The 21,607-nt window shown below is 50.7% G+C and overlaps 2 protein-coding genes across 4 annotated transcripts in view; both read right to left on the reverse strand.

Moving 5' to 3' along the window:
- Positions 1–961: 961 nt before the first annotated feature.
- DPM2 (dolichyl-phosphate mannosyltransferase subunit 2, regulatory) lies at positions 962–4,434 on the reverse strand. The gene is made up of 4 exons (XM_054284144.1): positions 4,411–4,434; positions 3,522–3,611; positions 2,054–2,156; positions 962–1,775 (listed from the first exon to the last, which is right to left on the reverse strand). Exons 1-4 carry the CDS (start codon positions 4,411–4,413, stop codon positions 1,717–1,719), a joined length of 255 nt encoding a protein of 84 aa, XP_054140119.1. The 5' UTR covers positions 4,414–4,434; the 3' UTR covers positions 962–1,716.
- Positions 4,435–4,966: 532 nt separating this feature from the next.
- The window catches only part of EEIG1 (estrogen-induced osteoclastogenesis regulator 1), a 36,514-nt gene continuing 19,873 nt past the window's right edge, over positions 4,967–21,607 (reverse strand). For all 3 annotated transcript variants that reach the window (XM_054284139.1, XM_054284140.1, XM_054284142.1), the window contains exons 3-12: positions 21,129–21,249; positions 20,772–20,801; positions 17,176–17,292; positions 16,660–16,706; positions 14,054–14,208; positions 12,851–12,955; positions 12,397–12,589; positions 12,104–12,225; positions 10,918–10,987; positions 4,967–10,018 (exon numbers count right to left, since the gene is read on the reverse strand). In XM_054284139.1, the coding sequence (XP_054140114.1) occupies positions 9,973–10,018; positions 10,918–10,987; positions 12,104–12,225; positions 12,397–12,589; positions 12,851–12,955; positions 14,054–14,208; positions 16,660–16,706; positions 17,176–17,292; positions 20,772–20,801; positions 21,129–21,249 (1,006 nt within the window). In that variant the 3' untranslated portion in view covers positions 4,967–9,972. The remainder of the gene's footprint in view (positions 10,019–10,917; positions 10,988–12,103; positions 12,226–12,396; positions 12,590–12,850; positions 12,956–14,053; positions 14,209–16,659; positions 16,707–17,175; positions 17,293–20,771; positions 20,802–21,128; positions 21,250–21,607) is intronic.

Here is a 21,607-nt window from a genome sequence, read left to right on the forward strand (position 1 = left end):
GGGCTCCTTCCCCTCTCGCTCGGGTTCCCGCAGCCTCCCTGTGCCCTGGGCTCTCTCACCTCCTGCACCGCGGCTCCCGATGAGCCCGGGGACACCACGAGGAGCCGGGATGGCTCAGGAGTGGGAGCAGGGCAGGTGAGGCAGCCCAGAGCCCACCCTACGGCCCCAGGCCCATCACCTGCCGCCCCTCCTGACCGGCTCAGGTCACAGAGAACCCATGGGAAGTGTCTCCAGAGCGAGCTGCCTGCTGGCCTGGGGGGGCATCGGATTTCTCCCACTGGAGATAAAGAAACGTGAGATGTAACCTTGAAACCACCCCCCCCATTGTCCTGAACAGGCCTGGGAGCACAGAGGAAGTGACAGGGACAGCACTGGGCTCCTGCACAGGAAGCGAGGCTGGAGGGGGAGGTCACACCGACAGCTGCTCAGGCACCAGGGAATTCTTCCACTCTTTGCTTCCTTCTGCCCAGCCCAAAACCAGCCCTGAGGGATGGGCTGAGCCTGCAGGTGAGCAGCAGGAAGGGCAGCAAGGGGCTCGACAGCTCAGCACGGCCTGGCAGCCTCTGCAGGAGCTGGAAACAAACCCCAGGCAGAGCCTCACCTCTGGCCCCTCTGCTGGCTCCTGCAGCCAGGCTCAGCTGTGGCCCTCGGGGTGTCCCAAGCCACCAGCACCAGCCCAGCCAGGATGGGATGTCCCCACTGTGGGACATGCTGCTGGCAGGAGGCTCACAGTACATACAAGAAGGGTTGGAGTGCCCCAGATCTGCCCTACCCAGGCAGGGTGCAGCAGCCCCAGGCAGGGCAGAACCAGCGTTTTTGGCCACGTTGTCTCTGGTGCTTCCCTGCCTGACCTCCCCAGTAGGACTTTTCAGCAGGATAATGCCATGAACTGCCAGGGCCATGCAGCTGAGCCCACCCTGGCAGGCTTGTGGCACCCCTTGGCATGGCAGAGGACAGGGAGTGAGACCTTGCAGACCTTTATTGAGAGTGGTCCTGCTTGCTGTGGCCCAGGAGAGGAACCCCCCAGGGAAAGGACACTGCCACCACACTGCCTGCTCAGCCCCAGCCTGGCTGGCACATGGAGGAACCCAGGGCAGGAACCCAGCCAGGACTGAGAGCTGTGGTGGGAACCACACCCAGCACCTCCCTGTGATCCAGGACATCTCCTCCCCACCCCTCAGCTGGGTGGGACACAGAGGGCAGCACTGTCCCTGCTCCCTCTGCACACCCAGCCTCACGGGGGTCCCTCTTCAGAAGGGCAAGAGCCCTCAGCACCGTGATCAGCCCTTCCAGAATCAAATGGAGAAGGCAAACCTGTCCTTTCCAAGCCCAAAGTGTCATTTCTCTCCTTTCAGACTTGAATCAAAAAAACCCCACAAAGTGTAGGTAAACTTTTAAATAAAATTCCCAGAAGGAACAAACTACTGGGCTGAGCCAGAGCTGAAGGGAAGGAGTGCCCAGAGTGGGCAGGGCAGCCCCAGCTGGGGAGCAGCTCCCTCAGCCCGGGCTCTGGTCCCTCACTTGATGAGCCTTGGATGAATCCTGCTTGTCTTTGGTCAGTGAATTGTAAACTACAGGTTTAGTCTCTGCAGGAGGGAACGTGGGAGCAGCTCAGTGCTGGGCACCTTGGAGATGTCTGCCTGGAGCTGCAGGAAAAGTCTTTTCCTGGCTCTGATGCTGCAGCGTGGGCACCTCCCCATCTCCTCAGCTGGGCCTTCAGTCTGATTTCTTGGCGGGTTTCCTGCTCTTCCACGTGACAAACATTATAAAAACACCTGCCAAGACAGAGAGAGCCAATTCAGGTAGGAAACTTTTAATTCCACAACACCTGGCAATGCGAAACAGAATCTCAGCAGAGAGAGCAAGAAAATTCTGCTGTCCAGAGGCTGAAACAGCCAAAAATCACACACAAACACAGCCCCCGTGCTGGGCTAAGCTGCAACAGTAACCACAGAGAGTGCTGTGAGTGTCACACATTAACTAAACCCCAGCAACCTTCTTCTCTCTTCCTAATTTAGAAGTTTCTAATTAGAAGCACAGAAACAACTCTCACCTATAAATAGCAGCAGCAGCAGCCCGGCTGCCACGGGGATGATAACTGCGTATTCCCGAGGCAGGAAGAACTGGTGGATCCCATGGTCGCTGTCCATGAAGGGCTGCAGGGACACACAGGGGATCAGCAGGGGCCCACAACACCTCCAGGGCAGCCTCGAGGGTTTGGGACAAACATGGGAATGTCTGGAGTGAGATGGCTGAAAAAGGTGCCCAGACCTGCAGGGGGGCTCGGCCACAGAGACAAGAGGGGGTGGGCACTGAAGGTTTGGGGTTCAGGGGACAATGAGGGGGGGCTCTGGGGCTGGCACTGGGTCCCACAGCCCCGGGGCTTTGGGGTGGGCAGAGCTGCTGGTGCAGAACAGCAAATCCCTGTCCCTGTCCCTCTGCCCTGCAGAAGGGAGCAGCTGGCACCAGCTCTGCTCCAGGTTATCCCAGCAGGATCCCCGTGCTGAGGCTGTGGAAGGCTCTGGACACCAGGGAGCACTGTGAGGATGGGAATGATCCTGCCGATCTGGGAATGCTGTGAGGATGGGAATGATCCTGCCGATCTGGGAATGCTGTGAGGATGGGAATAATCCTGCAGCTCTGGGAGCACTGTGAGGATGGGGATAATCCTGCAGATCTGGGAATGCTGTGAGAATGGGGATAATCCTGCAGATCTGGGAGCACTGTGAGGATGGGGATAATCCTGCAGATCTGGGAATGCTGTGAGAATGGGGATAATCCTGCAGATCTGGGAATGCTGTGAGGATGGGAATGCTCCTGCAGCTCTGGGAGCACTGTGAGGGTGGGAATAATCCTACAGCTCTGGGAATGCCGGGAGCACAGACACAGATCAGGCAGCAGAGTGAGTGATGCAGGAGGGGAATTCAAACCCCCTGGAGTTGGAGGGAAAGCCGGTGGGAGTTCAGACATGAGTCCAAAGCTGAACCTGGCCTCTCATGCCTGGAAAGCTTGTGGGGAGAAGTTTCTTTCCAGGGAGAAAATCACCAGTGACCTCAGCTGATGTGTCCCCAGAAATGGGCAGCCTCACTTTCCCAGAGCCCTGCATTCCCCAAACTCGTGTCCTCCCGACCAGATTTGTTAAGATTTGTCTCTTTCTATGTTTCTCTCTGTCATCTCCCACCAGAACCAGGAATCTGGGGGATGTGGACATTGATGACTACACCTCCATCAGGGCCAGGCTTCAGCTCTTCCCAGTGGCTCATCCAGCCCTGGCTGGGTCAGCCTGGCTTGGAACAGCAGCTGGGCACCACAATCAATGTTTGGTCCTGCCCAGGCAAGGCCAGGAACACCCAGATGGGACAAGGACAGTGCCAGCACACAGAGGAAGATCTGCCCTGACATTTTTACCCCAGAAGTCAAGAGTCCTTCGGGCACACAGCCACATCATCACCTGAACAAAGGGCGGGGAAACATCTGAGTATGGAATGACTGGGGTTATATTGGCCAGAGGAGCCGCGTACCAGAACGATGATCCAGAGGGTGTAGTAAACAAAGAGGACGAGGCTGAAGGCGACCAAGCCAAACCCAACCAGCTGGTCCGTCGCTGTGGCCTGCAAGGGAGAGACAGAGCAGGATCAGCACGCCGGGGCCCGAGCGGCTCAGGGCTCTGTGGCTGGGAGAGTGACCAGGGACAGCGCTGGGAGAGTGACCGGGGACAGGGCTGGGAGAGTGACCGGGGACAGCGCTGGGAGAGTGACCGGGGACAGCGGCACGGCCAGGGGTGATGCACCAAGAACGGCCAGGCCCTGTCCACACACACATTTTATGAAAAATCCTTTCCTTAGGGTTTTTTCTCCTGAGGAGCTGAGAGGCCTCAAGAACAAAATGTAAACAATGGTTATCTGCTGCTGTGGAATGCAACAGGTGCATCTGTGATTGGTCTCATGTGGTTGTTTCTAATTAATGGCCAATCACAGTCCAGCTGTCCGGACTGTCTCGGTCAGTCACAAGCCTTTGTTATTCATTCCTTCTTTTTCTATTCTAAGCTAGCCTTCTGGAGAAATCCTTTCTTCTATTTTTTTAGTATAGTTTTAATATAATATATATCATAAAATAACAAATCAAGCCTTCTGAAACATGGAGTCAGATCTTCATCTTTTCCCTCATCCTAAGACGCCTGCGATCACCGTCACAGCTCCCTGAGCCGGCTCACACAGCGCATCCCGGGGGCCGCTCTCGGGCAGCGGCCGGGCCCGGTCTCTCCAGTCAGGGAGCCTGGCCAGGGCTCCGGGCCGCGATTCGGCCCAAGCGCCCCGTGCCGCCGTGCCGAGCAGGGGCCGAGCAGGGACCGGACCGACCCTCCCTCCCCGCCGCGGGCTCCCGCTCGCTCCGGGCCGGGCCCGCACTCACCATGGCGCCCTGGACTCCTCCCCGCCGGTCCCGCCTTTCCGGCGCGGCCGCCAATCAGAGAGCGGTACGCCAACCCCGCCCCAAGAGTGGCCAATCAGCGGCGGCGGTGGGCGGGGCGCGCACCAGGCCCCGCCCCGAGCTCCGTCACCTCCCGGAGCCGCGAAAGGGCCGGGAACGGAACGGGAACGGAACCGGAACCGGGACCGGAGAGAGCGGCGGGGACGGGACCGGACCGGGACAGAGAGAGCGGCGGGGACGGGACGGGAACGTGGCCGGAGAGGATGGTCCAGGTGCGGGACTGGCCCGGGGAACGCGGGAGAGCAGCACTCAGCACCCCGTTAACGGAGGGTTCTTTGTCACCGCTCCGCGCTCCTGCTGCTCCCGGTGCCGTTGCCTGCACCCGTGAACGGGGCACTCTGCATCCAGCACCCATGCCCGGACCTGGGGTGGTGATGGATCCTGACACCAGCCCCAGCCATCCTAAAACCAAACTATTTAGGTCAAGCATGCCCCACTCACCCCACAGCATTTAAAACAAGAAACAGAGCAAAACCAATCAGTGTGAAGTACCAAAAAAACCTTTATTTTTCCCCCAAACCATAACAACATTTGACATTATACTGATTTCCTCATATATTTGTTATTTCTCTACATTAGGAACCAGATACAGAAAATACAAACACGATCTGTTGAATCAAAGACGGCACAGCATTCCGTTAGAAAAAGAAACAAAAAACTAGAGGAGCAAGATAGAAATGGTGAAAAATAGTCATTCCCTCCAGCCCAAACTTTCCAAGAATCATCATCAAAATAGAGCAGTGGAAGTAGCTTCTCTTTCTAAACGCACTTCTGCTTTAAGACAAAAGTTAGATTTATCTTTAGATTTTTCAAAGTAAAAAAATGTTAAACTATCTTTCAAGCAATTTTGGAAGTTTGCATAGACCCATTCCCTTTCCAAAAATATCAGCCATCTCTCTATAGAATCTGATACAAATCGAGTGCGCCTCAGCCGAAGGTCACCAAGCTCAATTCACTTTCAAGAAAATAAAACATGATCTCCCCTTCCCCTCCCTCCCCCCAGAAAAATACGGGCTCTACCATTATTCCACGTGTTTGAGGCAAGTTCCCAGGCTCATCCCTCGCTCAGAGCTTCATCCCCAAATTCCTTTTCATTTCCCAGGTTTCCACTCCTGCTGCTCTGCGTGCAGCAGGATGGGGGGCGCAGGGAGGGGGCTGATGGACACAGCTCTCAGCAGGGAAATGGGGGGAATTCTGCACTCATCAATCCCTCCCCACAGCCAGGGAAAGTGGCTTTTCAAGGACAAACACCTGCAACCAGGCAGAGTTTGTAGGAACTTGTCCCTGGGGACCGGCCTTGTCCAAAGGGCGCGGTCACCAGAGCAAGAGCTCAGCTAGAGACCAGGTGGGGCAGCAGGGAGGGGCAGGAGGGGTCCAGGGGGGGCTGCAGCCCCAGGTAAGGCAGCCAGGAGGGGAGGGGAGCCCCTCACCAGGAGGGGTTTCACTGTGGTGCTCTAGCGTACCTGGAGTGAGGTTTTCCCAGAGGTTCCCGGCAGCAGAGCAGAGACCAGCTGCACTGCCACCCGCTTAAAAAGAAACAGCAACGACAAAATAAATAAAAAAAAAGTCAACCCCTCCTATTTAGATGAGAATGAAATACTATTTCTTCAGGCCTCCACCTGGTTTGGAACCCTCTAAAAACTGAAGCAAATGTTTAAAAGGGCTTGTTAACCTTTCTGCAGGGGGCAAAGTGATGTGGCAATGAGGGGGGGAGAAATCACACGCCTGCTGCCCATCACTCCAAGGGTCAGAACAGCACGAGGCCCCCATTTAAAGTGCTGACCATGCAAAAGATGATGATGAGGGAGCAACATCCTTCTCCTCCCTTTTCCCATCACAAGTTCCAACTGAAATCCATCTCCTTCACCAAGAAACGACTAAGCCTATTCTTCTGGACACTCAGTTTTATATTGGTTTTAAAAAAAGAAAAGAAGTTAGTAAAAAAGCTACACTGAATTTCCTAACGCTTTGCAATGTGCTTCCACCAACTAAAGGTCTGGAAACCAGGAGCAGAGCCCACACATGTTTTGCCTGATCCCAAGACTGAAGCAGAGAGCCAGCTCTGCTCTCCAGGGCCAGCCAGGCATGAGCAGCCCTGCTCGTCAGCATCAGAGCCCCAGGGGATGCAGAGTCTTGCCAATAAGATTCTGTTACTTGTTTAAGCCACCTCTGAATCCCCTGAGAAGGGGAACAATGTGGGGAAGAACATTCCCCCTCTAAGCCCCCCCTGAAATAAAATATCAATGAAACAATAATGCAGTCAAAAAAAAACACCAGCCTGCTGGGTTTGTATAAAAAAAAAATTCCATAAACTTCACAACAAAAAAGAAGAACCCAAAGGAAACTAGCCAGCGGTTTGGGTCTGGAAACTGATTCACTTCTTAAATGTTCAAAGTCCAACAAGGAGCAGGCAGCAGGGATGCCACAAGGAAAAAAGTGCTCATGAGTGCAGCTTCCTGAGGCAGCAGTGAGTGTGTGGGACCAGGACCCCACAGCCACCACCTCGGGTGCTGCCCAGGGACTGCTGGGCACTGCTTGTGCTGGAGCTCTGCACGGGATCTACAAACAGGAACAGACTGCTCCTCCCTCCCTCCACGCCTGCTCCAGCTACCCAGCTGTGCTGCACAAGGCTGGATGACCAGGACTACTCACTGAAAACCAGGGGCAGGAGAGCTAAAAAGCCACACAAAGATCAGAATCTGTGGAGGGACTAATGTGGAGACAAGGAGGAAATGCCCTATGGGACACGGTTATCAGAAATGCAAGCAGTGATGTGCCAAGCCACTGGAGAGAAGCCAAAGCCATGCCCAGCTTGGCCACAGTGATGTGATGGAGCAGGTTATGCCTCTGCCAGCCTGGGAAGAAGAGACCAGTGCTCTCAAAAGCTCAACTGCTTCTCCTGCTTTGCTGGAAGATATTCCTCCTCTGTCCCACTGATTTCGTGACATTCCGAGCTGCCAGTGCCTCGGAGCAGCCCAGCCTGGAATGCCCTGGGATCCCAACTGCTCTGACAGCGACTGCCATTGTTCCTCATGGGAACAGAAGCAAAGCAGCAAAATGAGCTGGGTTTTAGCCTCTTTCCTGGCTTATGCTTGCTCCTTTCAAGTCCTGGTTGGATTTGATTTCCTGAGGGGCTTTGTTGGCCCCTGGGGAGCAGCCAGAGTTGCTCTCAGCCCTGCAGGGCCATGCACAGAGAGGCAGAGCAGCCACAGAGAGGCAGAGCAGCCCCTGCTGCCCTCACCCTGACCTGAGCACACGGTCAGGCCAGGCCTGGCTCTCTGGCACTGCCCCAGGGAGACAGAAAGACAAACAGTTCTGTCCTTCCTGCAGCCACGTGGCACCCCAGGAACAGGGCAGGATGCTCAGCAGCCTGCAAGGGAGTGCCAAACCTACCCAGGCTGAATGAAGAAGAGATCACCATTAAAAAAAACCTAGCAAGTGTGAAAGAGCTTTTGTTCTAGACCGTCTCAAAAAGATCCAACACTTCTCCCCTACATTAACCAAACCAAGGTGTTGTCTGTATCCCCTTTTTACCCTAATTCAAATTTAATTCCCTTTGAAGGGAAAGGGTGGAAAAGATGCATATCCTATATGTGGTCTGTCCAAACACAGAAAAAACCCTCTTGACTCCAAGAGAGAAACCATCATAACAGAGTAAGCAACTGTATAGTTCTACCACACTGCTGGGCACTCTCTCCATGCAGCATCCTTAGCTAGAAGGGTAAAAAAAAAAAAGCTAAATCAAGGCCCTTTCATTCCTTGTTTCTCATTCTGCCAGATTCCCTTTTCCAGCAGCTCATCTGCATGCATTCTGGCCAAAGAGACCACAGTTAATGCTTTTTTTCTTTCCTCCTTTAAAAGAGGCTTTACAATAACTCAGAATTTGAACAACGTGATCAGTTACAAGCCTTTCCTTGCTGAGCAGTGAGTGTGTGCCTGGACACACAGCCACAAGTGCCAGAGGGGAGCCAGGTCCTGCAGAGGGCATGGCTGCCACAGAACACTGGCAAAAGAGGAATGGGCAGCACACAGAAATAGCTTATCAGCTGAGGGGCTCTGTACAGGGAGGGCTGCAAGCACAGCCTGCCCAGATCCTCGCTGGAAATTCAGCTGCCAGGAGAGATCTCCAAGTGGGAGCTGAAAGGGATGAACATCTCTGCCACACACTGCAGGGAAAAGTGTCAAACAACTGCAGAAACCAAACCCAAAGAAGAGCAATTGAAAGATAACCAGAGAACAGTTTTGAAGCCTTGTCACAAGAGTTCACTCACCACAGAGCAGGTCAGATCAGCTGCTGTGGCTAATGCAGCAGCAAACACCCCTCCTACCCTTGAAGGCAGAGACAGTGGCTTCTCCCCAGCCCCAAGAGGAACCAGCACAGGCACAGATCTCTGCTGACAGGATAAGAAAGGCCAAGCAACACCAAATCCCTTACTGGCCCAGGCCAAGAGAGACAATTGACATCACCACCTCAATAGAAACCACTGCAGTCAACTGCATCCAGCTCTGGCCCAGGGATGGGCTGTCAGACGAGATTCCTTTCACAGTCCAAGAAGGGCAGTTCCCTTCCTGAGCCAATGAAACAAGGAAAAAAAACAAAAAAAAGAAAGAGGCTTTGTATTCCAAGCTCCAACAGGACTATTTGCTGAATCAGTCCAGCAAACACAGATTAAACTCCTGGAATAGTGAGTAGAAGCCTCCTCCAGGTAAAATCTATAAGCTCTAAAGTGCTCCTGCTAATGCTAGTTGATGAACACCCCCTTCCATGCCCAGCAGTGGAAGGGCTGCTGCAGTCAGTGGTGTGATGAGCACTCACATTGAACCGTTCACCAACTCCCAGCTGGATTGCAGTAGAGTTTTCTGAAATGCACTTTTGGGAAGTATTTCCTATGAGAAGATGTTGTTTGGGGATGTGAGGATAGGAAGGTGAAGTGTACACCACAGCATACCTTGTTCAGTAAAACCATTGCCTTGGGAGGTGATGTTCCCTTGCAGAGTCAATGGAATAAAGCATCCTGCAAGTGGCCATGTCACCATGTCCCCAACAAGCAGCTCTGGGTTTGGTTAGAATGGTTTCCCCCACCCCCAGTGGTTTGAAGAGTTCACAGTGGTATAACCCAAAGTTTTGGGGAGACAGAAACTGAGACGTCCCCTGCTGCAAGTGAATGGGTGGAATGAGGGATGCAGATGAGCAACATCCTCTGGGACTAGCCCAAGGATAAATCCCACAGACACCTCGTGTCTGAGCAGGAACAGGGGAAGGCATGCACTGGGAGGACCAGGAAGCAGAGAAGGACAATGCCAATGCAGGGAAAGTGCATGTTCTGGAGTGGTCTCGGAGTCGTTCTGCAGTGCAAACGTACGGGGAGGGGTGTGGAGAAATCCCTTCTGGAATGCTGCATGAAGAGAGGTAAGGTTGGCATCCAGGTGGCAGCAGACTGGGTAGGGGGCCTGTGTCCAGCAGCTCTACCCTGTTCTTCACATTTAGTGGGTTTCAATCACCACTGGCTCGTAAACTCCAGATGAGACCCTGGGGAGGCAGAGGGGGAGAGGGGCTGGTTATTTTCCAGTCATTTCAGCAACCAAGTTGTGATTCAGAGCTCTCTACTTTCAAACATCATCTAAGCCCGCTCAGAACACTGCCAGTAACGAGTCAGCCTTGTGGGAAGTCAGTCCTTGGAATACAGAGGGGACAAAGAGGTGGCAAATCAGCAACAGAGCCCTGGAGAGGGCTGAGTGTGACACACAAACCCTTCTGTACAGACACAGCAAAGGGGGAGCATCCCACCCAGAACAAAGCCAGCCTGGCTTTGCTGTGCTCCCAGCTTTGTTTCCAGCTTGATACATCTTTGCATTACCATTACTGCTCTTTTTAATTCAATGGAAAGATGCAACAAAGCCTCAAACACAACTGGCCAAGAGCTGTACTAAGTGCTATAGTGGCAAGAAAAAGTTCTATGGCTTCAGAAGGCTTTAATGAGAGAACAAGCCCTCGATGGTTATGGAGGAGGCAGGGAAAAGGGACAGTAAGAGGCAGGGAAAAGGGACAGTAAGAGGCAGGGAAAAGGGACAGTAACGCTGCTCTGCTGCAGTTTTGCTGCGGGCCAGCAGGAGGCAAAGCTCCTCCTTCAGGAACGAATGGGAACCAGCCTCTACCATTTTGTCCTTTCACTCCTCACTTCTGTTCCTGGGTCTAGCAACCAGGATCCCATTATCCCTCTGAGCTCCTGCTGAGAACTGCACTCATACTCGAGTGCAACTCCAGCCTGCCACCATAGGGATCCCAGAGCTGTTAATGTGGAATAAAGTTACCATGTAGCACATGATGTTTAGAAATCTCTCCTGCAGCAAAAAGTGCAAGTTTCCTAGGTACAGAGCCCACAAATCTTTCTGGAGCCTCTCGGGCTGCCAGCCCTTTGGGAAACCTACCTGTTTCCCAGCTGAATACCACTCAGAGTAGTTGTTCCATCTCTGCTCACAAACAACCTCAGGTTACTGTCTGTAGACAGAAAAGGAAATCAAAAGAGAAATCAGACCACAAAATCCAGAACTGCTGAGGCTGCCAGGAACTCCCCTCCCAGACACACCATCAGCACAGAACAAGTGTGTCTCAGCAGATGCACATCCACACTGCCTGGTGGTGTTCCCACAGTCCTGGAGCCCCTGGGAACCCTTTCCTTGCTCCAAAGGGGAGCCTCCTCAAAATGCAGCTTTGGAAGAAGAAAGACAGAGATATTAATTCATTCATTGCCTGTTTTAAGGCAATTCCATGGCTGCAAGTCCTTGGTCAGCTTATGCACATCTGAACAGATTAGATGTGGGGCCTCACACTGCTTTGGTAGAGTCACTGGAGGAGAAACTCAGCCTGTTCTGCTGCAGAGAGGCAGCTGCATCCAGTCTGGGTCTAACCCACACTGAGTGAGGTATAATTCCCCACATGATAAGAGTGCTGCCATGTGCAACAATTTAAGGTGACTAATGGTAAATTAATGAAGCACAGATAACAAGCTAGGCTCAAGTCTAAAACTTAATGGAAAACCTCAGATAAAAAAAAAATCAGATTAGAGGTCAATTTCTATGCTAAAGTGGAAAATGAAACTGAAAACAAAAGCAGTTACATTATTAGTTCTCTCCTAACAGATGCTGTGACTGCAATGGAGAAAACTCCTTCTTAAGCTTTTCAACAGACCTGATCACCAGCACATGGTAATCCATGTTTCTGCAGAGATGTACCCTTTCCCTCCAGTTGTGCTCTCCTCTTCTGCTAAATACCCTTGGCCTGACCCTGGACAAAGGCCACTGGAGCTGTGCAGACAGCTGATGCAATTCATCTCCACTGTGCTAAGAATCAGTGTTTTTCCTCTCTCTCCCTGCATGTTTGAGCTACCATTCAATCTCTGCTTCATGTGTGGAACAACAGCAAGTGCTATCTGTAAATACATGCGCAGCTCTCAAACCCACATGGTTTATCTACCACAGAAACACCCAGCAAGCACTGAAGGCAAACAGTTGTCAAAGGAGAAGGGAGCCCATGGCAGATCAGATCTGACTGCAAACACTTGGCAGCCTGCAAAAGGAACAACCCAGACATCCCCTCTGAGGCTTCTCCTCTCACCTTCAGTATTGCTGACATCTGTGAAGTCCTGACTCTGCATTATTTTCTCCACTATGTCATCAGCATCGATCCTGGTGTCATCCACTCGCGTTGGGTGACTCTCCATTGAATCCTTTTTCCTCCTGCCAAGAAGAAATCCAGGACAAACTTACTCAGGTTTTCAAGACACAGACTTCTACATACTGCCCTGCTTTGCTTGCCACAGTGGCCACAATTCCACTGCTGCCTGGAGACAAAGGAGCAGGTTCTGTCCCTCCTTCCCAGAGCAAAGTCTTTGCTGCACTGTCACTCACCGGGAGGGTCTGTCCAGCAGCAGGGGTGGTCTGGGGGGCCGAGGTGGCTTCTCCAGTTTGTGCTCCCTCTCTCCCCCCTCAGGGTACTCCACAGTCATGCTGAGCCCCCCCGAGGCACTGCTGCTGGTGGATGTGTTGCGGCGGTGGGTCAGGTCGGACATGCTGGAGGAGCGGGAGTGCTCCGTGCTGTAACCTGCCAACACAGGGGCACAGAGCTCAGCTGCTGCTGCTCCCACTCCTGGCAGCACAGGAGACAGGCAGGGAGCTCCACAGCTGCACTTCTGCCCCTGCACACAGAGGTTTACACATCTCTGAGCTCATCGGCAGAGACTGAGCAGGAGGCTGGAATTATGAGTATTACAGAGAGAGATGGCTGCAAATCTCTCTCACAGGGGCTTGCTGCAGGAAGGAAAAGGGAAAAAGGAATGGCAGAGCTGTGTGGATCAGTGGTTACCAGAGATCTTGGACTGCTGGCTGGCATAGCTCGAGTTCCGCGAGTGCCCCGAGTGGAAAACTTCCTCCGGGCTGGACAGGTTCTGGTCTGACTCCTCTGGGACACCTGCCAAGGAAAAAGGACACTGCTTACACCACAACCACTGATCACTGGGAGGGAAGACTGATCTTGGAATGACAGATCAAGGAAAGGGCAGTCTACTGGCCAGAGTCCTGCTGTAAAGGCCAGCACAGGGCTTAGAAACACCCAGGGAGTAGAGAAGACCATAGTGAGCTCTGTCAAGTTTATCACTATTTCTATCCAACACATGAATTTACAAACATCTCTGGGGGCTTGTAGCATCTAGAAGGACAAATAGTGTCTGAAACTATCCATAGTTAAAAGCATCAAGCTCAGTAAGCATCAAATAGCCACTGGCAGTAAAATATTTCAACCTCTGGGTGCTTCTGTTAGCACCTTTCCCTTTCTATTACTTCTGAGAGAGCCTGTACCATTTAAATAATCTCTGAATTTGCCACAGACACTTCAGCATGAGCCCTGCTCCTTTGCCCTGCTTGTGTCTCTTGCAGGAAGCTTATCCAGAAGTGCACAAATGTAACACATTAGCCAGCTTTTTAAGAACAACACTTGCACCACGTGCTCTGTCAACTGAGGGGATGAGACTCCAGTGCTATTTTGGTGCAGTGTATCTGCCTGCACATTTGGAATGTGCTGGGAAGGAAAAAAAACTGATGTGAAAATGCAGTGCCCTTGAAAACAGGCTCATACAGAAGGCAAAGAACTGCATCAGCAGCTGGAACAAGGCCACTAGACCTTAAACCAACCTCTAAAACCTTCAGAGGAACTTTTCTAGAAGATAAGTCTGAGCAACAGAATAGCTGAGTGCAGAACAATGGTAAGTATCACTGAACACAGTGGAAAGCAGGGATGAGTGCAGTGCATGAATTATTAAATCCCCAGCAAAAAGAACAAATTGCTTTATCTCCACTAACAGAAATATGCACGTGGCAAATATTCAACCTTCCTCAGTTACACTTAGATGGCTTTGTTATTCTCAATATTCTGAATGAGCAATGAGGGTTGAGGACGGGTGTGGGAAAACATGAAAAATTAAAGAGTTTCTGTGCTTGTAACTGCTGGGAAAAACAAAAGAGTGTCCAGGCAGAGCCAGGCATGGCCTGGCTGCAGGGTGGGCATTCAGACCTGAGCTGAGGATGGCAGTTCTTGGCTTGGCCTGGCGCAGGGAGCCAATGGTGGAGGAGCTGCTGCTGCTGCTGGTGGTCCCCTCGCCCTTGCAGGTCAGCTGCAGAGTGGAGTCCTGCCCTGGGATGGTGATGGACTTGGCAGTGGAAGGAGGCCTGGAAGAGAAGGGAAGGAGGTTACAGACAGCCAGGCAGGGAGCAGCCATCATTCTGTCCATCCCACCCTTGTCAGCAGGGGGAAGCTGGCAGCCCTCTGACCAGCAGCTCAAATGGGATGTTGGGTTTTGTTTGCAAGACTGGTGTCTTCCCTACCTTGGACTGCAATACAAGAAAAAACAAATTTTTGAGGTATATTAAGACAAAAAGGGGCCATTTATTCACTTACATAGGACAGCAGGTTTAGAACTTGCCCTGTCCTCCAGGACACATCCAGAGCTGCCCTTTACCCCCAGCATGTGTCCATGCCCAGCTGGCTCCACAAACAGGAACCAGTTTGTCCCACTCTCAAATCCAGCTTCCTTTCTCTTACACCTCTTTGGCCAAAATGAAACCTTTTATCCCAGCAACTCTGTCCCCCTTATGAGAGCACTTTTGCAACAATCAAATAACCTTTCCCTGTTTTAACTGACTATTAAACTCCTTTTCAGTGAAACTAAAGTGTTTTTCCAGCTGTCAGAATTATTTTTCTGGTTATTCTGTGAGCCTGCAACATCCCTTTGTAAATGCTGACTGCAGGGCAGATCTGTGAGTGCCTGGAGCCCCCTCCCTTCCTCCAGAAGTGCTTTTGGGTGGAAGCCACAGCATGTGCAGCGTGGCAAAGTGAATATTCCTGTTGGAGCCCTAACCTCTCTGCAGCCTGAAGAGTTTAGTTCTTAACTGGAACTAAAGAATCATTTTATGGTTTTTAAGTGAGGAGTGAGAAATAAAACCTTTTGTCTCCCTCAGAGCTCTGAGGGAAGATGTTACATGAGAGGGGATCTCTGCAGTATTTTGGAAGGCAGAATATTTAATGCGGGCAGCTGAATGGCTATAAAGCTTTCAGGAAACTCACAGCATGCCTTCACCAGGAAAAAAACCTTCCTTAATCACCTTATCAGTGATTTGCATGCACCCAGGTGCTTTGGGGACTTGGCTGCACAGGTTTTTAAGGCTTTTACAACCTTAAGCAAGCAAACTGTTCCTGCAGCAGCTGTGGGAGCAGCCCCTTGCTCTGTCAGCTCAGCTGCTCTGCCCCTTTCAACAGCCCCAGCAGGAGAAGGTTCATGGAGTGCTGCAGAAAATCAGTGCTTGGAAGTGATTTCCCAGCACAGTTTAATTCCTGCCTAACCCTCTAATGAGTGTCATTTACCAGAAGCTCCACTGATCAAGGACTATTCCACATGCAAAGTTTCTATTTTTAGATATTTGCACATCATCAACATAAAAGGGAAAAGTGGGAATGACTGCAAAAATCCTTCAAGAAAATTAGGCTTGACTTTCAGACTGAACCTACTTACATTAAATGGGTATTTATATCCTATTCTGTGTAATTTCAGGCATTCTTAGAGTGGGACTTGCTTCCATTGCAAAGTAGCAACAGGTATTTTTGTAAGACATTATTACCAGACATCCCAGCACCCTAAATTTAGAACATCTGTTACTGCTATAAAGTTATGGTTTAAGATACTCTATATTCTATATTACACTTTCTTCTGAAGCAGAAATTCGTCAGAATCAGATGACACTGATGTTGGGTTCAGAAGTGTGAGAAAATACTGCAGCACTATGAAAAGCCACTCACAAAGCAAAAATTATGCAGCATTTTTAACCAAGAATTTGAGCTAATTTATGCACTCCAAGCTAGCTCCTAAAATTAGATCTACAGGAGTTGGCCTCAAGGTAAAGCTTTCTTCCCTTATTCTGCTGGGAGGCAACATGAAATATTCCTTTGGGCACATGGCAGCCCTGCTGTGCAGTCACACACCTTCAGCACACCCAGCAGGGCTGGGACTGTGATGCTGCACTGTGCTGGGAGATCAGGATATTTGTTGATTCACCAACAATTCTTTAAGCAGCAAAACTGCTCCCCAGTCTAACTGTACTTATCCTTTCCTATCATTATGCATTAAAAAAAACCCACATTACTGCAATTTCTCTGCTAATTAATACAAGTTGTGAGCCCTGTAGGAAAAAAAAAGTTAAAGTGATTCAGCCTTGAAGTATTTTTGTTGCTGTTTCAATCTGAGATCTTTATCCCCTATGGTATGTGCTGAAGCGTGTCCACTTCCAAGACTGTTTTCTTTATTGACCTTTCTCCTCTTGGAGGTCAGTGAAACCAAGCCCAGAGCCATGAGAAATTCCATCCTTCATGCAAAACATGAAGTCTGTAATCAAAATCTACTCGTTTCTAAAACCTGAGTTGCACCAGCAGGGAAAATACATTGCACAGCAATAATGAGAGCTGGGAAAGCCAGAGCAGAGAGCAAAACCAATTAACAGCACAGGCTGGCTGTGCTTTTCTGGTTGATTCAACCAGTTTTACTGTAATTCCCAATATCAAGGGCATCTTTTCCCCTCCCTTCATCAGTTTTAGTGTCTGCCCAGGATGGGGTACAGGCAGGAACTCACGTTTTGAAGCAGGGGTCCCCAGAGAGCAGGGACATTCCGATGGTGACCTGGAGAGGGGACACAAGGCACATCATCAGCCATGCTGCACTGAGCTCCTCACTTCACAGCAGCCAGGAGCTCAAGGGCTAGGTGTAAAGATCAGCTAGATCTAACTCCTTTCCCAGGGAAATCAGCTTCAGGGATTTAGCAAAGTATCTCCCTCCCTGCCCCAAATCCCTGCATCACTAACTCCAAGTGGCAGTGGCTCAGCAGGACACCAGCTGGGTCATGCTGACAGTGCCTTGTAACATTTCCCTCCCTCCTGTTCCTGGGTTTTTTGTCAAGGGTCACTGCTTGGCCAAATCAATGCCAAATTATCAAAGGGCAACTCTGATAATGGGAAACTTCCCAAGTCAGTCTGGCAGCACAAAAGCAAAATCCTGTCTCTGTACACAACAGGACGTTCTCCCAGGCCTGGCACTGTGCTGTGATCTCCCCAAAGTAGGATTTCTGCTGTGTAGGTTCTGGCTGTTGTACCTTCAGGATGGAGTTGTCCTGTCGGGTGTTCTTGGTATCATATCCTTCCAGCAAGCAGCAACGGACAGTGGATCCAGAGCCTGCAAATTCTGCCAGATTGAGATCAGCAAAGCCCAGCTGCAGCCAAGAAAACAATGGAGGGGAAGGTGAGAAAACAGACATTACTCCATAAAGGCACACACAGTGTCACACAGACCAAAGGCAGAGAGCAGAGCCAGGACACAGAGTGGTGGCTGTGAAGACTCCCTGTTCTTGAGGATGGACAGGGTCACATTCCTAACCCTGAGCTAGATGGACACTTGGAGACCTTCAGGAAGCCAAGCCCACGTGGAGGAAGGGTGTACAGTGGTGCCGGTGGCCAGGACAGTGTTAACCAGCCTGCAGCCGTTGCATAACCAAGGACATGGAAGGCACCAGGTCAACAATGTGGAAAAAACAGAATCACACATACACAAACATAATAAGGCACTCTTTGTATCAGGCCATCCCAGAATGCAGTGGAGCATGTGAACCAGGAGATGAAAGGATATTGTTACAGGGGAAAGTGACACCATCCTGACAAAAACAACAGGCTATGGGCACGGGGAGCTGGAGGCCCAGGGCCATGTGGCACTCGCTGCCTGAGCCTCACCCCGCAGAGGCAGCTGCTGGGCTGGGCAGCTCCTCCTCAACGCTGCTCAGGTTTAACCAGCAAGGAGTTGGTTTGGCACACAGAAGGAAAGAGAAATATTTGGAGAGATTTAGTTGTGAGCTCTCTAAACCTTCTCTAACAAACAGGGAAGGTGACAAAGCTGAAGATCACACGCATTTTTTAAAAGGGCACCGATGCCTCCAGAGTAAATACACACACAATGAAGAGCACCTTTGTTTTCCTGCCCTAAACCCTGGTGTATTAACACAGTGTTTCAAAGAAAAAGTTACAGCTTGTTTTATGCACAGCTCTAGGAACAGAAGGCAGTTGTGTCCCATCTCATCTGATCAGCAGGACATGCTGTACTCTGTATGTGGCCAAAGCATCCAGGCGTGGAGCATCTGCGTCACAGCAGGGCAGGGCAGCTCCCAGGGGAGCAGGGAGCACAGGTGGAGCAGCAGCAGCAGCAGGTCCTTCTGTCCTCCTGGGCTCTGCAGCACACCCCTTCTGCCCTGCTGCTGACAGCTGCATGACAACTGAACAGAGAGCCCCAACAGTAGCACCATGCTATGGAATTGTGGTGCTGAGGAAGCTGATGGAGAGTCCCAGCACAAAACAGTCACTGCCAGAGGACCCCTGGCTCCCACTGCTCCAAGTCAAGAATCACAGTCTGATCAAGATACATGATTGAGGGGGAAACAGCAAGATTAATGTCACTGCTTCCTTCATCCCATCCTCAAAGGGCAACTTCTGATGGCAAATGAAAAAAAAATGGGATAGAGAGGGAACCTTTTATCAGGAAAAAACCCCAAACCTTTCTTCCTCTCTTCTCATTTCTTAAGAATTCCTTTAATGCAAGTGTTTCTTCAGCCCTTGCTGCAGAAATTTCTCTGTCTCTTCTAGCCAAGGGCTATGCTGTTTGCTAATTATTCACCCATAAGGAAAAAAGTTTTTATCTCTTAGAGGTAAACAGGACAGAGGAAAGCCACAGAGGGAGCTGCAATCCATCACTGTGACAAAGACACAGCACTACCACACCAGGAGAACAGCAGGGCACAGGGGTGGCCCAGACCCAGATCCCTCTTCCTCCACCACAGCACTGAATTCTGAGAGGAGATCAGCACTGGAGCAGAGTGTGGGAGAACCCTCCAGCAGCTCACATGATGTGCTGAGGTCAGAAACTCTTTCAGGAAGCAGACTCCCAGTATATAGAGGAAAGATCCCTTAACAAAAGGATGTTTTCAGATATAACCTTCCAGAATAGTTTCCTCAGTTTTCCAGCCAGCTGATGGTGTTTCTCCCAGCTCAGGGAAAGAGTTTCTGCTTTATCAGTCCTTCCTGTCGCCTTCCGCCCTGTCACCCCTGACACCGAGGTGACATTCACGTCAAACCCCAAGGTGTGCAAGGCACTGGAATCTGCCTGCAGCACAAACAGCCCCAACACCCTCAGTCCCTGCTCATGGGGATGAGGTATGCCAAGTGCAGAGGGCATTCACAAGTTTCATCTTCCTCTACATCTGCTGCTGTGACTGGAGGAGTTCTCAGCTGAATTTGGAGAGTTTAAAAGGGTGGGGACTCGTGATGTAAAATAAGAAAATAGCTGCATGGACATGCACCACAGACTTCTGCTAGAAACATCAGGAAGCCCAAACCAGTTCTGTCATGAGAACCTGCTTAGAACAAGCCTGGTTCACTGGGCAAGACTGCAATCTGGTGTGACATCTCTCATTTCTGAGCTGGTTCAGATCATCTTCTCAGAGAACACACCTGTCTTTTTCACGAAGACCAAGCAAGACACCAGCCCAAGAGACAAGAAGTACTTGAGATTTGGTCTCCAGTTCTGGGCTAGAGGAAGTCAGTCTCTGTTAAATGCCACTAAACAAAACTCAAGACTGAGCAAAAAGGAAGTAGGTTAGAACATGACCTGAATAAGGTCTCCAGGTTAACTCCACCATAGAAATGTGCCTTCAGGTTTCCTTTAATTCTGCCTTCCCAAACCCTGCAGAAAGCTTCAGCATAGACATTGCAGGAGGCAAAGGCTGATGCATTTGCTATGTCCCTTCCTCCAGCTATGCTGCTCTCCCTGGACATGCAGCTCTGCAGGGTGAATAACCTTCCCATAGTGTGAATTTAGTGAAAAAGAGACTGATGGCCCTAGAGACCATGTCCTAATTACAACAAAAAAGGAACAAAGCCACAATGCCTTCTCCCACCCAGCACAGCAGAACACAGAAGTTAGTGCAGTGGACCTTTCATAGCCAGTTGCCTCCATGGCCTCAAAGGACTTTGATGAGAAGGGATTCTTACATGGCTGTGTGTGACCATCTGTTTGTTAGAAGCCAGCAGCAGTGACTCATTTTCAAGCAAACATCATTTTGGGCACTGTGTGAGCTCAGCTTCTAAGCCAACATTGTCTCTTGATCCAGCACAAGGAGGAGAAGGGGGTGGCCCATTGTCTGTCCCACAGCACAGGCAAGAAAATGTGAGGAAGAGAAACCAAGACTAAGATCCCTGCTGATCCATTTGGCTTTGGCCTTGGTGTCTCCTGTGCTCTGGCAGGCAGTGATTTCTGCTGAGGGCTCCTGCCTGCTCTCCTGAGGCACTGAGGTGCCTGCCCCAGCTGGCTGCTGTGCTCTGCAGAACAGAATTGGAGCCTGTTTCTTTATTAGAGACATGCTGCCAGAAGCCAGAGAGTTCACATCTGACTCAGAACTTCCCCAAAGTTTGAGGACATGCAGATCATCTCTCCAACCCCCATCTCAAATCCATATCCAGTGCAATCTGGATCCTGTCCCAGCAAGTCGAATTTTTTGGGAAATCTCTAAGCTCAGACTCAAACTAAGAACAAATGAACATCTCTCCAGATTGGTCCACTCAGCAGCCACTGGCTTCTAATGGGTGTAAAGCACTTGCAGGAGACAAGACCATCTTCACTCTGTTGTATTTGCCCTTTCTATGCTCTTACCTTTGAGTAGGTTTTTCCGCCCTTCAGCTCCTATATTGGGAAACAAAACAGGAAAAGCAGCTATTATATGTGCTGGGGCAACAGGGGGGGAAAATTCATTACTCAGTCCTGGAATCTGCTCTCAGGATTCACAAGCCTCTCTCTCAAGAGTTACCACCACCTTGGTTGCTTCCCATATTCTCCATCAAGGGCTTTTCTTGGAGAGAGAGGCTCCATTCCAGCATATCCTGTCCCAAACCATCTTTCCTTCCCACCACAGCCCACACAATTTTTCTTGCTGCCAAAGAGCAGTCAGTAAGCAGCTGCCAGCACAGCACTGGTGTGGGGGTACCTGGCAGCAGCAAGGCTGGGGCTCACCTTGCGCACAGACACTCGGCACACGCAGGGGTCCAGGAGCCCCGTGGCAGGGTTGGCACTCATCTTACACACAAAGGTGAATTTCTTCTTCCAGCGGACACAGTTCTCCTGGACTTCCTCTCTGTGAGAATGAGAAGAAAAAAAAACTCAAATAAATGTACAAAGCTAAATCAAGACCAGCTATTAAGTATCTTTTTTAATGATTGGCATCCTAGCCCATAAAGATCCCTTGCAGCAGCTTGGTTCACCTGAAACTGAAAGGTGTTAAGTTAGCATCAAGCTTTTCACTAGTCAATACAGGTAAAATCCACCCAGGTTACAGAAATACTAATCATCTCATCAACAGAATTTGCCTTTAAAACTCTCCCAAGCTCTGACATTTCCTGCTCAGCCGGTTTAGCTCATTCTCTGTCCAGCCTGCATTCAGCAAATCTCCACACCTGAACTGGGCTGAAGGTTCACAAACTTATCTCCCCCAG

Source organism: Melozone crissalis, unplaced genomic scaffold, assembly GCF_028551555.1.
Source record: "Melozone crissalis strain CALT ecotype California unplaced genomic scaffold, PUWL_Pcris_2 ptg000041l_1, whole genome shotgun sequence".
NCBI classification, from domain to species: Eukaryota; Metazoa; Chordata; class Aves; order Passeriformes; family Passerellidae; genus Melozone; species Melozone crissalis.